Genomic DNA, 16,885 nt, shown 5'->3' on the forward strand with positions numbered 1-16,885 from the left:
ATCATAATGTACATTATTTATATTTATACAATACAACAGTATACAACATGTACAAAGCCTTATAAAAAACAAAAAACAAACAAACACTTTATGTTGCTTTAATGCACATACTTCTTAAACTGACTTTTTCTTCTGTGAAAGCCACATCGTTTATGACACTGTACCATATTTTAATGCAATTAAAACTAAACTGATATGTCATAAATATTCAAAAGACATGATGTAGCTTTTCCTTCTTTACGGTAACATAAAACACACAGAGGAAAGTAATATTTGAAGAAGTTTCCACATGGATGGGTTGGTTTAGTTACTCTGTATGAATTGCATTTGCTGACCTAAAATGTCCTTAGCTTTAGGAGCAGGAAGACTCTTTTGTGCTTTTGTAAATGTGTGTGTGTGTGTGTGTGTGTGTGTGTGTGTGTGTGTGTGAATTCCACGCGGTAAGGAAAGCACAAGACTCTTTTTAAGGTATTTAAAACAGCTCACTTCCTCCGCCTCTTGACAACTCTCCAGGAGAGGGTTTGGCAGGTTGCACTCGCTGCACGTACACATTTTATTTATTTTTTTCATTCCCTGCGTTCCAAATCACATACTCTTTCTTTTTACTACACTACATACTAAAGTGCAGAAGAGTTTTAGGGCCACAGGAGAGAAAAGAAAATCAGATAAGGAAGATTTGTTTTTCATTATGTCGAGAAATGCCAAGAATAAAGACGAATACTCCAAAATGCTATTGGAGTTAGTGGTGCATTTATGTATTTTCAGCATTCTACAATTGACATGCATGTATTGGGACATCCTAAATCTTTTTCTGGCATACTAAATAGTAGGGAAGTATGGGGATTGGAACGCAGGGATTGTGTTCAATGAAAGATGGCTCTCATGAAACCCATTTACAAGCTCTTCTACAGAGTTGCTATTTTTAATCCCGTTAATGGTTTTTTTTACTGGGAGTTTTTTCTCAGCTGAGCTAAGGGTCTAAGGGCAGAGGGTGTACATACTGTATGGAATGTAAAGCCCACTGAGGCAAATGTCTATTTGTGATAATGGGCTATACAAATAAAACTGATTTGAATTGCAGAACATTTTTTCACAGAAATGAATCATAAAAATCTTTCCATGACCAAGCCTTTTCAGCGTAACAGATACTTGGATTACTTCCAGTGTTTTGATGTCGAAATTTGAAAAGAATACAATTAACTATAAATCTTCCCGTGTTGTCACTTCAAAGGTTGAAATACAAACCTCGCCTGAGCCTAAGGCATAGTAGGCGAAATTCATATTCCAATGCGCACGTCATTTCTGCGGTCCAGAAACTGGTTAATTGTTAAACTGTAGAATGGGCGAGGCCAAAGTTCCTATACGTGATGTATAAAGAGGGGCTGCTCTTCGAGTGACAGCAATTTGGTGACTGGCCGTCTCACTGACAGGATGAAGACCCTTAATGTGCTGTTTCTCTTGGCCGTAGACCTCTCTGTTGGTGAGTACAGCTCTAGTTCATCTTAAATCTACCAAACTCTAACTGTAATTTTAATTAGGCCGTATTGTACTTTTACCAATTTAATTTAATTTCCAGCCACTCTACACCTCTGTCTAAAATGTTTCTCTTTACCAGTTTGTTGTGTATTTGATGTATTTGCGTTGTATATTGTGTATGTATTGTTGTTATTGTAGATGTGAATAGACATTCAGTCTACTGCATATTGCACATATTGTAAATAATATTCCACATTTTGCACATTTCAAGTAATTTACTTATTTAAAAAAATGTATACTCTATACCGTTTTGTTTTGCCTTAACTTTTGCACTATTTTATATTGTAAAAATAACTTATCTTATTTTTAAAAAATTGTATCCTTTTGTTCTTATTGCAATGTGGGTCTAAGACATACATGTTTTTCAATGACTTTCTATGTCTGGCACATATTTCACAATTGACTGACGGAGGGTTGGAGGGAGTTGTTTAACTTTTCAAGTTTTTCTATGTGGTTGTGTGCATAAGCCAAATGTTACTCTGCTCTTTTAAATCGGGTCTGAACAATTTTTGTTTCCCTTTTAACCTGTAATTTTGATTACATTTTATTTAAATTTTTCTTTATTGCTTTTTTAATTTTTTTTATTTCTATTCATGTTTGTCATTGGCTTTTTTAATGTGTGCTCTATACCTGATGTCTTTTAATTTTGCTCCTGTAAAGCACTTTTGAATGGCCTTGTGTCTGAAATGTCATGTGCTGTACAAATTAACTTGCATTGCCTTGCCTTACTAGTTACTATGTTCTGGTTGTAATGCTGGTCAGGTTGAAATGTGGAATACTGTGTTGTAATGTTCAAACTGTCGGTCTGTTTGTTTGTCTTAGTGGCTGCGCACTCGCATGATGAATCCCACCGTGAAAGTCACAGCTCAAAATACTCAGACCCCGACGAAGGTGAATATACCTCGACTTCAGTGGACCAGTTTGCACGTATGATAAGGCATGAAGTTGATGCGACCAGTATCTTTGATGTTGCCAAATATACCGACTACGGCTGCTACTGTGGACTTGGAGGCTCCGGCACACCTGTGGATGATCTGGACAGGTGAAGATTTACTCACTCAGCGTCATACTCAGAAAACTTTATAGGAAGGTGCTCCTTGGAACTTTCAGTTTGTGTTCATTCTAGCAGTGTTTTTACTGTGCCAGCTGTTGTTCCTGGGTGAGCGTATACCCATGACAAAGGCATCAAGAAAAAACTATATGAAAATAGCATTCTTTGCACTGATGCTCTCGTTTGCTGTTACATGTAATTTATGATCATCAGAGGAAAAATTTGACTGTTTCAGAAATATTAAAAAGTTCCTCGTAGCACCTTTAATTAAATGGTAAAGTCTGAAATTAAAATGTATCTTGTTTGTTTGTCTTCACCCGTAGGTGCTGTCAAGTTCATGATGAGTGTTACGGAAAGGTTCAGGTGGACCCTAACTGCTCCAGCTGGTTTGGGAAGAATATGGTTCCTTACATTAAGCGCTATGACTACGCCTTGGACGAGGAAAGCGGAAAGGCTGTCTGTCTCGGTGAGTACACCCAAACAATGGGAATTTCTTGGTTAGTAGCAGTATTATAGCCTGTAGAAATACACATACATACATAGGGCTCTGGCCCGCCCATATCAGTTAGAACGATTTGATTGGTAGCTCTACATTTTCCGACATAGTTAACAAGCTCCAATTGATCGTGCAGCCCAGTAAGCGTCAGGTAATTTAAATTTGCCGGCGTCAGGTCTGAATTTCCAGGCTAGCAGTAGGGGAGAGTGGCCTAAGTTGTGCCACTTTTTACTCAAAGTAACTTCAAAGTGTGGCCTTGACAGTAAAGTCTCCAACTCAAAGATATACATATATTTCAGGGTGTTGTGCATCTCTGGCAATACAAACTTTGGATCTGGAATAAACTGTTGAAGAAATATAGCTTTCGGAAAAAAAGTTGTCTTGTGGCACAACTTGCCCCACGGTGTGGGGTAAGTTGTGCCACAAGAGAGAATACCATGGGGTAAATTGTGGCATTGATATATATCTCATAAACTGTAATGCAAGACAAATCCATAAGACAATTACTTATTTAAGGTGTATTTAAAGTAAATAACGTAAATATTTTACAAAGATTGAAGGTAAATTTTGTTAAACAAGCAGATCTAATGGTTTTACCTGCAAAGCTCACAATGACAAAGTCACCATTATCATCTTTCTGGCCATCTGAACTCTTGTCAGTGGTGTCGTTTAGTGGAATGTAGATGTCAGTCTCTTCTGAGCTACTGTAGACAATCACTTTCTTTTGGTGACCAGCGTATACAGCCATGTCACTGGCACCACTTTTAGAAATGTACTTTGCACTAGTTGCTCCGCCCTTGTAGAACCAACTGCCACCTGACAAATGTGATTCTCCTACATTTCTGCCTTTAAATCAAGGCTCAAAACCCATATGTACACCCTGGCGTTTCCTCCCCATTAACTATCTTACCTCTGCACTACTATCTTTGTGTATATGTCACAGAGTGTAGCATACTAAAGCACTAAAACATGTGTCAAATGTTTTCAAACGTGTCTATAATTGTTCAGACACAATAATCAAAAAACCTTGATCATGGAAATTTTGCTTTAAAAGGCAAAAAACAGTGTTTTGAGCTTAAATGTGCTTCTATCTTATTCCATGCTTCTCCCTTCTTTACAGGATGAGTCAAATGGATGGCTCTTCTTAAATATGTGGTCACATTTACAATTTCTTCTATGGTTTTCTAGAAACAAGGGGTGGCACAACTTCCCCACTGGCACAACTTAGGCCACTCTCCCCTATATGCCCCTTTGCTCCATTTCAATGTAGTTGAGAAATCAATTGTCAGTTTCACCTGCAGTGTGTAGAATTTTGGGTTTTATTTCCTAGCAGATTTTGTAGAAAGTAATTATAATATCCATAAGTACATTTAATTTAGTGCATAATAGCTGAAAAACATTTTTTGAATTTTTTTTCCCCCCTTAGAAAGGGTCTCATATAGGGGAGAATGGGGTAATCTGAGCCACTTTTTACATTTGCTCCCCTCTAAGCGAGCTAAAATGATTTATCACTCAAATGTACACATTTCCCATTAATTCAGGGTGTTTCCTAGAAATGGGCATTAGCAGAATTTTTTCAAGACAAAGGGCAGTGAAAATATGATTGTTTAAAAAAAAGTTGTCATGTGGCTCACTTTACCCCAGCTGTGGGGTAAACTGAGCCAGACCAGAAAAATCAAGGGGGTAAAGTGAACCACTTACTTTTTCCACTCTGAAACTACCATAACAACATATATTGTAACAGTTAGAATCCTGAAAGCTAGCCACACATTCCAGAACTAATGTCGGATTAGTAAAAGAATGATGGGGTTTGGTCAATTAGGCAAAGCAAATTTTCTAAACACTTGAAAGTAACTCTGAACAAAATCAAATACAACATATTATAATTCAAACGGTTTTAATAAGATTCAAATGAAAGATAGAACCAGTTAGATTAGAACACAGTCTGGGGGGTCAGAACACAGGACCCTTAGAGCCAGCTAGTGTCTGGGGGTCAAAGCATAGGAAAATCAGAACCAGAATCTGATCTGAATCAATCTGATCTGAACAGCCTGGGACTCAGAACACAGGAGAAGACCCAACTGGATTATAATATCAGCCTGTCATACTCTACAACTAGGCCTACTCTACATTCCAGCCCTGAAGGTTACAGGGAAAGATGAGAAGGTGCTCTTTCCGTGTGGTTGCCCCAGGTCGTCTTCCTGGTGTATTTAATTGGCATGATGGCTTTTCTACAATGTGTATGACATTAAAATAAAACATATGTTATTTAATATTACATTAAAATATGTTTAAGACTAAACTTAACTTGTGCCTCATGGTGGGGGGAAGTGAGACAGTGGCTCATTTTCCCCCACAGCATTTGGCTCACTTTCCCCCACCACCACAATTTGAGAAAAAACTACCTCTCTTAGCATTTCAGGTTAATCTTTAGCTAATATCATCACATGGTTTTTATATGTTGGTAGTTCATCAACACGTATGATAGAAGTTTTTCTACGTGAATACATTTGCTTTGGCACAACAGTTGATTAAGTTGACAGCAAGAAAATTTACTTTTACATGCAAAATACCTATTTTGGTGAAAAATACATGCTTACCACAGCACCATGAGGTCCTCTCTTTCAGGGCCATGGGGAAATAAGAGGGGCTTGAAAACATATATCTCACATGACCACAAATGTTTTCCGTTGCCTAGATACAGGGGGTGGCTCACATTACCCGATGCCTCAGATTCCCCCGTTCTCCCCTATGTCCATATTTTTGCATATTTTGGACCAAGGCCTAGTGCCGCCATCTTGAAAGTGTCATAGTTGGAATGTCATCAGGTGCATTGTTTAAAATTTTGAATTGTTCTTGTCCTTGAAGGCCACTGTAGCTTCTGTTATTATTCGAAAGGGTTGGGGTTACCCAGGGAGCGTTGCATTCTAGAACTTTGTAGAACTTTCTTGATGATGTCATATTACACACTGCACCTTTAAATATACAGTAATGGTTGTTGACAGTTCTCTTGTCTTTTATCTTCCTCAGACTCAAACGATGAATGTCAGATGGTCCTCTGTGAGTGTGACAGGGCGGCCGCAGAGTGTTTCGCCAAATCAGATTATAATGAGAAGAACAAGAACCTGGACCTGTCCCGCTGTCTGAAAAAATAGAGAGTTAAAAAACATAAACAATATTTTTTTTTTTTAACCTTTATTTATACAGGTAAATCCCATTGAGACCGAAGACTCTTTTGCAAGGGAGACCTGTTTTCCTTCCCCACGTTACCATTCACACACACATTCATACACCGATAGCAGGCTAACTATCGCCATTCACACGAGGCAAGGTGGGTGAAGTGTCTTGCCCAAGGACACAACAACTATGACACAGGTGGCAGGGCGGGGATCGAACCTCCAACCCTTTGATCATCAGCCGACCCGCTCTACCAACTGAGCCACAGTCGCCCCATCTATTTACATTAGATACATTCTGAATACTAAGTAGTGCAAAGGAATTTTCTGTGCAATATAAAACAGTAAATATAAAATAGAATAGAAAGTCAAAAGTAGATACGTTAAATTGAAATGTGCAATGTGATGAAACATGTTTACAATATGTGCAATATGCAATATAAGGGCAGTTGTATCAAATTGTCATCACACAGATCAGGGTTCCAACATTTCTGTATGTGAATACATTGTGTTCATTATAGCCTATACCTAGTGCTGGGCAATAATTCGATTACGATTATTAATTGCGATAAAACGCCCGTCGATTTACCACGATAAGCTTTTGACATAAATGCTCGATATGAAAAAGAAAAAGAAAAAAACATTACTGATATGGATTTAGCTAACAGCCAATCACAAAGCAGAAATAAATGCAACAGATATCAATAAATATGGAAAAAAATATCGCATTAATATTTGTTGACATATTGCCCAGCCCTACCTATACCTATCCTTCACTCCTTCCAAGGACCAAATGACTCCTGTTGGGTATGACATCGTGAAGTTATCCTGATAATAAACACTATTACAACTGCATATATAATTTTGTCCTATTTTTTTGCTTTTATCAGACAGTTTTGTAGAGACAGAGATGAAATGGTGCAAGAGTCCACTGGGACAAGTTAAGTTAAGTTACTTTTTATTAGTCACTGGTTGGTTACATTGAAATCTGTCTTTTCTCATCTCCCCTCTCAAGTTCCCACACTCCAGAGGGGGTCAGAGCGCAGGCTGAAGAAAGTCAGTTTAAGAAGTATGTGCATTAAAGCTGGGGTATACGATATCTGATTGGTCAAAGTTAACATGAGCTGTACACTTTGACAAATCAGTGAGAGGCTCCGATTCTCCGTTCTTATTGGCTGTTGGGACTGTCCATTCACTTTGGCACAACTTTGTTGGTGTAGAGCGTGTCAGGGAGGGACCATAGGGGAGGGACCAAAGAGAACAAGTGGAACAGTTGAAGTATTTGGATTCGAAGCTCTATCCCAACTGCCATTTTCTCCCCAAATCCTCCACCCCAGCTTTACAATATGGTAATGTGTCATACATTATGTGGCTTAAAAATTTGACAAGGGGCGTGTTCAAGCTAAAATGATGTATTTACACTTAAAGGCCTACTTCACCAGTGGGAATATGAAGGTGTATTGAACTCTGAGATCCTATGTAGTATAAATGTGCAACCCTACAGTTTGCCCAGTTGTGACATCACAAATGGGCAAAATGTAGGGTTAGACAGTGAGACCATAAAACACTCTTTCTGCCTTTTCTCAGGCTAGGATGAACCGATTTCTAAACAATTTGCACATATACTACAATACTACATAGGAACTAAGAGTACAATACACTTTCATATTCCCACTGGTGAAGTAGGCCTTTAAATTTGTCAAGGGGGCGTGTTCAGGCTAAAATGAGGTACTTACACTTAAAAATATGAGCACATATCCCCAACGATAGACCAAGAATGAAACATTTGTTGCTTATTAGGTCACCATTGTAAAGACTTGTAGTATAAAGGAATGTGACATTTCCCTGTGATTTCTCTTGTTCAGCCAGATTAAAGGTAGGCATGATCGCCATAATGATAAAACCAAAAGGCCTGGGTAAACCGGCTAAGTGGGTTGGTTTTCACAGGTGGAAAGGTGATTCACTCACTCCCTGCTTTCCAAATCACATACTTTTACTCTTTACTACACTACATACTAAAGTACAGAAGAGTTTTAGGGCCACGGGAGAGAAAAAAAAATCAGATAAGGAAGTTTTTTTTTCATTACGTTGAGAAATGTCAAGAATAAAGACGGATACTGAAAATTGCAATTGGAGTTAGTGTGGCATTTATGTATTTTCAGCATACTACAATTCACCTGCATGTATTGGGACATCCTAAATCTTTTTCTGGCATACTAAATAGAAGGGAAGTATGGGGATTGGAACACAGGGAGTCTGTTTGTGACACTGAAGAAGGACATAAATCTCTATGTTTTAATAAAAAAAACTGGAAGTTATCCAAGTAAATGGCATCGCAATGGGAATGGCTTACTTTGGAAACCTGCCCGGGTTTCAAAAAGATGGTAATGTGTCAGAAATAATGTGGCTTATAACCTTTTGGTATTCGCTTTTCTAATGTGTATTCTATATTTAATGTATTTTAATATTGCCCCCTGTAAAGCACCTTGAATGGCCTTGTGTCTGAATGGTGCTATAGAAATAAACTTGCCAATATGGTCACCTTTTATTTCCTTTCTCGATCAACAAACAAATTGAACATACACATACAAATCACACGTAGACCCGTATGGGTAGGTTAAGGGTAGATGGATTTTTTATTTAATTTTTTTTGCCTCTTGTGTTTTTCTTTGTGTTTTTTTTCTATTATGCTTGTAAAAAAAAATGTAAAATTGTAATTGAAGCAGTTCCTTACTGCGTGTACATGTCAAGTGATATGCACATATGCTTTCAATAAAACATATTTGAAAGAAGAAATAAACTTGCCTTGCCTTTAATTATTTTGGAACCTGTTCAGCTATGTACAGTAAACTATGTTTTGTTAACCCGTTTACGCCTTGAGCTCAGGTGAGGTCTGATTAAAGATTAAAGACAGTTGCATTAACTAGGTCATACGGAACAATACAAAAAAAATTGGAAGATGTCCAGTGACTTCCACAGAACAACTGTGTCATAAGATTGTATCTATTGTCAAATGTCACAAGGATGTGATGCTGAAATCTGATTGGCTGTGGTGAGATGACATTAGCCTCTTTTGAGAAGGAGCCGTCTTGCTCAGACCTGCACAATTATGATGCGTGTCTTGCTGAGCGCACAGCAACAATGCTGCAAAAATGCTGTGCGCTCAGCAAGACGCACGTCATAATTGCGCAGGTCTGAGCAATATGGCTCCCACTCAAACAAGGCTATTAACTTTTTTTCTATAATGGTTTGTGTCATGGCCATGGGAGGAGTCAGTGGAAGGGTTGTATCAGAGGGAATAGTCTGGCAACATCACACAGCATCAGATTTTTCAGGAAACTTCGCTAGTAAACTGATCAGCTGATTTACACAACTTCACAAGGTGAGGACAAACTGGGTGCTAAGACAGAGGGGGAAACAAACATATACAGCTCTGGAAAAAAATGAAGTATATTTAGTGTCTCTCGTTTGACTATTTATAGGTTTGAGTAGAATGAACATTTTGGATTTATTCTATAAACTACTGATGACATTTCTACCTAATTTCCAACCAAATATATTGTCATTAAAGAGCATTTCCATTAAGTAATGCAGAGATAAAGAAACTTCCAGACTGAGATTAGTGTCTCTGCTTTTCTAGGCCTAGTAAACTGTCAGTCTTTCTGTAATGTATTTATTTTTCTTCGTATAGTCCGTTTTGAGTAGGGCAATGCAAGTTTATTCATACAGCACAATTCAGAAAGACGAATGCTTTATAGTGGCATACAAATACATCAGGAATAATCTTAAAGACCTACTTCACCAGTGGGAATATGAAGCTGTATTGAACTCTGAGATCCTGTGTAGTATAAATGTGCAAACATTTTAGAAATCAGTTCATCCTAGCCTGAGAAAAGGCAGAAAGAGTGTTTTATGGTCTCACTGTCTAAACCTACAGTTTGCCCAGTTGTGACATTACCTTTAAGTAAACATTGACATTGCAATTGAAGCCCCTTTAAACCCTGTCTATTTTTGTATAAAACAGCAACTAAATCTTTCCTTTTAGAGACAAAAAAATAAACATTTGACAACAGTTTAAAAAATGTTTTGACAACAATATTTTACGATCTATTTCGCATTTTTAAACAAGACAATACAAAATGTCACCTAATTGGCTTTTGGGCTATTTTGAGCACTTTTCCAGTAGCCTACTTTCAAGCAGTTTCCATTGTGTTTTGGTGTATGAAGTCTCTGGTCCATTTATTGAGATACACATGCAGGTTGTAAATATGTTCCTCTGCTAACTGTTGCTGATATTTGTGTTGGCCTGCACATTAGCTGGTCGTAGAATGATGTTGATCAATTTATAGTTTGTGGTCAAGAGAGGGCAAAGCACAAAGCTGCACTTAAATTATATAAATAACTTAAAGCTGGGGTATGAGGGGCGCCCTTAGCTCAGTTGGTAGCTCAGTTGGTAGGGCGTCCCCCCCGGGCCGGGCCCAGCAGCAGACCCGGGTTCGATTCTCGCCCGCGGTCGTACTCTGCATGTCACTCCCCTCTCTACCCCATTTCACCTCTGTCTCTTAACACTATCAATAATGCATGAAAAATGCCAAAAAAATATCTTAAAAAAAAAGATGGGGTATGTGATTTCTGATTGGTAAAAGTTAACATGAGCTGTACACTTTGACCAATCAGAGTGAGGCTCCGATTCTGTTCTTATTGGCTGTTGGGACTGTGCATTCACTTTGGCACCAACGTTGTTGGTGTAGAGCTTGTCAAGGAGGGACCATAGGGGAGGGACCAAAGAGAACAAGTGGAGCGGTTGAGGTATTTGGATTCGAAGCTCTATCCCAACTACTATTTCCTCCCCAAATCCTCCTTTCAGAAATCATATACCCCAGCTTTAAGTGTGACTTGACCAGTTCCTGAAGTCATGTGTGGTTTGGATGCTTCATAAACTACAAGCGAATCAGATATTTATGAGGTATGTTTGAGACAATGTTGTGTTTTATTAAAAAGTAATAGGATTTTATATTGTATACGTGACGCACAGTAAGCCAGTGCAGTTATTGAAGAGACAGTGCCAATGTGACTGTGTAATTTAAGTATTAAAGACTGTGTGATAACTTTCTCAACAGGTTGGAGAAATGGACACATTGAAGATTCCTGCCCTGGGGCGACATTTCACCTTAGGAATGCTCTATAATGCTCTGGAAGATCGAACCATACCAAGTAAGTGTAATTTTATATTTAAAATGGCTGACTTCCTGTTGGGGACAAATCATAGCACCAGGAGTCTTTATCGTGAGTGTGGAGTTGTCACATGTTCCTTCCAAATTGTGTACAAGTGTGAGTAACAATATCTTGATAATCTGAGTAATTATGTCGAAATTCAATGTTTGTCATGCTATGGAATTTGCTTTATGCAATATACTTTAGCAGAATGTTATAATTCTCTATTATTTGCATTGAGAACTACCTATGTAACTGACGGTCCACTGAGACTACAAGGGCAAGTGTGTTCCATTTAAACCCCCCACCCCCCAAATGCGACAGAAATATAGAGTGGTCTAGTCTGACTAGAATCGCGCTATAAAAGTCCAAGTCCATCAAACAAAATTATTATTGTACTGCCTTATCATATACATTATGTTTTCCCATTTCTATATTCTATATTTCTATAGGTATGCATCTGTGGGATAAAGAAACTCTACAAGAGAAGACAACCGAACAACCTTTCACGGATTTTGACATTTCTGCATCTGACTCCTTTGAATCCGAATCCTCACTGCTTGAAACTAACTCCTCTCTGAAGGTCAGTATCCTGTGTGGGCTGGTTAGAGTCGGAGGATCTGCCAAGTATCTGGACGACAAGAAAAAATCCCACAACCAGAGCAGAGTGACGTTACATTACAGATGCACCACCAACTTCAAAGAGCTGACGAACCAAGAGACCCTGAAACCCCAACTGGGTGATTTCATCAGGGAGGGCAGCGCGACACATGTAGTCACAGGCATCAAATACGGGGCCGAGGCGTACTTTGTGTTTGACAGTGAGAAGGTAGATGCCAGCAGGGTTAAGGAGATAGGCGGGAGCATGGAAGCTGTGCTAAACAAGATGTCAGTCGGTGTTGGGGGGGAGGTCGGTATGAAGCTGACTAAAGACGAAGAAGCCCTGACTGAACAATTCTCCTGCAAGTTCTACGGAGACGTCAGCCTTACCAGCAACCCGACAACGTTTGCAGAAGCAGTGAAGACCTACGCAGAACTTCCAAATTTGGTGAGAGATGGTGTTCCAATGGAGGTTTGGTTGACGCCCCTGACACATTACAACCACGAAGCAGCTGAGATGAAGAGTGAGATCAGCCCGGGACTAGTGAATAAAGTCGAAGAGGCTTTGGAAGATTTGAGGGAGATAGGGATGAGATGCAACGACTGTCTGGCGGAAGAAGTCGTAGGGAATATAACGCACACTGAAAAAGAGTTGAACAAATTCAAAGATTACGTGGACGCCTACGAAACCAAACTGAAGAAGACCATGGCGGAGATATTTCCCTCCATTCGAGCAGGAAAAGAAGATGAGAGAAGAGCGAGAGAGTTCTTCGAGGAAAGAGAGAATTCACCTTTCAGTAATGCCAGACTAAACGAGTGGATGAAGGATAAGGAGAAGGAAATTAATGTCATCGGCTCCTGTGTGGACATCCTGGGGGGAATAAAGATTGTCCAGGATCTAGAAGAGTTGGACAGTGAGGCTCTTGCTGTAGGTGCAGACGATGTTATGTGCTACGTTTTCACCCACAGCAAGAGAGAGAACGTCTACTTTGGCGAGATGGAGGAATACCTGTATCCACCTGAATCAGAAGTTGATGGAATGATGATGTCCGATGAAGTTGTAAGTGACGTACGAGAAATGGCCGTAGTTTTCCAAGACGCCGCAAAAGCACTGAAGAAAAACAGACGATTCCGCTTCCTCGTAGCAGCCCTTCCGAATGACAAATACATCGGAGCAACCATCTACCAATACGAGAAGGGCATTCGGGTCACGGACCATTTTACAAAGCCGGACATCCCGGATGTGAGGACGATCACAGACAGAAGAGATTTGATCTGGTGTAAGTACTTGTTAAATATGTCTGTTTTTAAAGCTGGGGTATATGATTTGGGGAGAAAATAGCAGTTGGGATAGAGATTTGAATCCAAATAAAAAAGTGAATGGACAGTCCTAACAGCCAATAAGAACGGAGAATCGGAGCCTCGCTCTGATTGGTCAAAGTGAACTTGAGGGGTACACTTTGACCAATCAGAGCGAGGCTCCGATTCTCCGTTCTTATTGGCTGTTGGGACTGTCCATTCACTTTGGCACCGACGTTGTTGGTGTAGAGCGTGTCAGGGAGGGACCATAGGGGAGGGACCAAAGAGAACAAGTGGAGCGGTTGAGGTATTTGGATTCGAATCTCTTTCCCAACTGCTATTTTCTCCCCAAATCATATACCCCAGCTTTAAGTCAAAACTACACTTAAATAATGACTCTCCTTCAGAAACGTGTTGAACTATCAGATTGTCTTATTACACGTTTGTTTGTGTGTTCTCTCCATCAGATGCCAGTGATCTCACCCTGGACCAAGACACTGCAAATGACTACATCACTGTTTCTGAGGAAAACCAAAAGGCAACATGCGAACTGGGCAACATTTTCCGGCACTGGTTCCTCCCCGGCCGCCCCGAGAGGTTCGACACACATCCTCAGGTGCTGTGCAAAGTGGGCTTAGACGGGCGCCATTACTGGGAGGTCCAGATGAGTAACAGTCTCAGGGAATCTGTCTCTGTAGCCGTCGCCTATAAGGGAGTTGAGAGGACGGCTAAGCAGAGCCAGTTTGGAAGTAACAGCAAATCCTGGTCTTTCGGCCCGTTCACAGAGTGGAAGTGGTGGCCGTTTGGCGAGCCCCAGAAAAAGACCTTTAAGGCGATGTATGATGGTGTTGCGGTGTGGGAATCGCCTTTGCCCTCCACCGGCTGCAAAAAGCTGGGGGTGTTTCTGGACTGGCCTGCTGGCACTCTGTCCTTCTACAGTGTCTCCTCCAACACACTGAGTCACCTCTACACCTTTGAGAACAGATTCACTGAGCCCGTTTATCCAGGACTATGGGTTTATCACTACGACAATCATGCCTACCTGAATCTGTCCGAATAAGAGAAATGACAGCGAAATGTTATATTCTTGGTCTGTTGATGGGGATATATGATTTAGGATGTCCCAATACATGCACGTCAATTGTAGTATGCCGAAAATACATAAATGCCCACACTAACTCCAATAGCATTTTGGAGTATTCGTCTTTATACTTGACATTTCTCAAAATAATGTAAAAAAATCTTCCTTATCTGATTTTTCTCTCTCTCCTGTGGCCCTAAAACTCTTCTGTACTTTAGTATTTAGTGTAGTAAAAAGAAAGAGTATGTGATTTGGAACGCAGGGAGTGAGTGAGTCACCTTTACACCTGTGTCATTCCCCCAACACTGTGTGTGAGACTGTGTGGCTCACACCGAGCCACTTTGTAAACATAGCCATTTATTTCCTTGCACATCGGTTGTGTGAAAAAAAATGATTTTTATTTCAGCACACACCCACACACGCACACACACACACACAAAGACACACACACACACGCACAAAGACACACACACACGCACACACACACACACACACAGACACACACACACGCACACACACTATGGACAGGTGGTGAGTAGATACTCGCTGATTTTGACAATAAGTGTTTTGGATTTCACACAGTATACTCCATCTTTAAAGGTAAACAGCTTATAATGATGAGAGAGAGAGATGTCTTGTATAACCTGTTTTGTTGAATTCAGCATGTTGTTTGGTAGTTCATTTTTTTTAATGAGTAGTTTTTGTTTAATTGAGCATCTGCGTAACACTTTACCATAAGGGCACAATAATGAACGGTTAGGTAGATTAGTGATACATAGTGATGGAGTAGAGAACACAATATTGTTTGTTATTGTTTTGTTGAACACAATGCTGATGTTTAAAGAGCTGAATCGAGGTCAGATTCCTGCAACCCTGTCACACCTGTTGGTTGTGTTTACTGTCTTCTTCTGCATTGTACTTTCATTAAAGGGGAGGGACCTGAGTTTACCACTGTGGGCTACTTTGATTTTTTTCTGTAGATTTCCTTTGCTTTTGACCCTCAAAACATGAGTTAGTAGACGCACAATTATGGATTGATATACAGGTGCATATTTATACATTTTATATTTCCGGTAGTATGTTCCCAATACAATTACAGATAACTAATTCACAAATAGTTTTTAAATAGAATTTTAAATGTGTAAAAAAGTCTAAAATTAGCCTTTTAAACTAAACGTTTTTTTTTCTGGACTCAACACACATGTCAGCTAATTCCATTGCCATTCAACATGTTTGTTCCTTCACAGCAGAAGAGAGTCATTGTAGAACTTTAGCAGCTGCTCTTTTTTTTCCCACAAATATATTTCCATTGGAGCAACAACCAATCTGCAAAAAGTAACGTCAAGGGAAACAGTTTGTTCATGTCATCATAGAGAGAACATTTATTTCACAAAATCCATTTCAAAAACTGTACATGAATTAAATAATTTAAATATAATCAAGTATAATAAAGCAAATGATCAGTGAACATGTTCTAAAATGAACTTTCAACACTTCAGGGCAAACTTCAAGTTATTTTGTTAAAATCAAATGCACAACAATATTGAAATTCTTGGTTTTCATTTTCTCTCCAACAATTTTCTAAGATGTACAGGTGAAACTCATATTATTAGAATATCATGGAAAATGAATTGGAATTGAGGCAAGAATTCATGCAAAAGGGGTCCGAACCAAGTACTGAGTAAATATGCATGATTATGCTTTATAGAGGGCTGACATTTCTGTATTTAAAATCCCTTTTTTATTGATTTCATGTAATATTAAAAACATTTTATAACAAATATAGGCTTGAAATATCTCACTTTGTATGTAATGAGTCTATATAATATATTAGTTTCACCTTTTAAGTTGAATTACTGAAATAAATGAACTTTTGCACGATATTCTAAAATTTTCGAGTTTCACCTGTATGTATGGATGAAGACACAATATGCCACTTCTAAACTTAAAACCAACTGATAAAAATAATAAATGTGCAACATGCTTCATGACTAAAAGAAAGGACAGTGGATCAGCCCACAGGAGGAGAGTATTGTGGAGGTAAAATCAGTGACGGCAGTGTTTTATAAAGCGCTTAGAAGGATTCTTACTTGTCCGTTTCACACATACAACTCTGGACTATGTAACCGCATCGTTTGACTCCACGCGGCAACGTTTTGGCGACCAAAAATTCCCATGAAATACGTTTTTTTTAAAATAAGATCAAAAAGTTCTCTCTCTCTCTCTCTCTCTCTCACACACACACACACACACACACTTTTTCTTCAAGAGTCTGATTTCCATCTTTAAATATGTCTTGAGGTTTTCATCCTCCGTCACTGTAGAACATTAGCGCACGAATGCACGCATGCACGCACACACACACACACACACACACACACACTCACACACCCCCCTCCTTTCACCCCCCCCCCCCCCCCCACACACACACG

General features: G+C 39.4%; 2 protein-coding genes across 2 annotated transcripts; both read left to right on the forward strand.

Moving 5' to 3' along the window:
• Positions 1-1,354: 1,354 nt before the first annotated feature.
• Positions 1,355-8,868, forward strand: LOC307266639 (basic phospholipase A2-like). Its single transcript, XM_080048708.1, has 4 exons — positions 1,355-1,480; positions 2,359-2,578; positions 2,911-3,053; positions 6,114-8,868. The coding sequence occupies exons 1-4, from the start codon at positions 1,432-1,434 to the stop codon at positions 6,236-6,238; spliced, it is 537 nt and encodes a 178-aa protein (XP_079904834.1). The 5' UTR covers positions 1,355-1,431; the 3' UTR covers positions 6,239-8,868.
• A 700-nt stretch (positions 8,869-9,568) lies between these two features.
• LOC307266988 (neoverrucotoxin subunit beta-like) lies at positions 9,569-14,434 on the forward strand. The gene is made up of 4 exons (XM_080049145.1): positions 9,569-9,641; positions 11,380-11,473; positions 11,926-13,353; positions 13,840-14,434. The coding sequence occupies exons 2-4, from the start codon at positions 11,389-11,391 to the stop codon at positions 14,430-14,432; spliced, it is 2,106 nt and encodes a 701-aa protein (XP_079905271.1). The 5' UTR covers positions 9,569-9,641; positions 11,380-11,388; the 3' UTR covers positions 14,433-14,434.
• Positions 14,435-16,885: the final 2,451 nt, after the last annotated feature.

The sequence above is a fragment of the Ammodytes marinus genome, assembly GCF_949987685.1.
Source record: "Ammodytes marinus genome assembly, chromosome: 20".
Classification (NCBI taxonomy): Eukaryota; Metazoa; Chordata; class Actinopteri; order Uranoscopiformes; family Ammodytidae; genus Ammodytes; species Ammodytes marinus.

Coding starts and splice junctions, on each gene's coding strand:
- LOC307266639 (XM_080048708.1), top strand. CDS start 1,432: ATGAAGACCCTTAATGTGCTGTTTCTCTTGGCCGTAGACCTCTCTGTT. Junction 1,481..2,358: donor GGCCGTAGACCTCTCTGTTG/GTGAGTACAGCT, acceptor TGTTTGTCTTAG/TGGCTGCGCACTCGCATGAT. Junction 2,579..2,910: donor CCTGTGGATGATCTGGACAG/GTGAAGATTTAC, acceptor CTTCACCCGTAG/GTGCTGTCAAGTTCATGATG.
- LOC307266988 (XM_080049145.1), top strand. CDS start 11,389: ATGGACACATTGAAGATTCCTGCCCTGGGGCGACATTTCACCTTAGGA. Junction 11,474..11,925: donor GGAAGATCGAACCATACCAA/GTAAGTGTAATT, acceptor ATATTTCTATAG/GTATGCATCTGTGGGATAAA. Junction 13,354..13,839: donor CAGAAGAGATTTGATCTGGT/GTAAGTACTTGT, acceptor TCTCTCCATCAG/ATGCCAGTGATCTCACCCTG.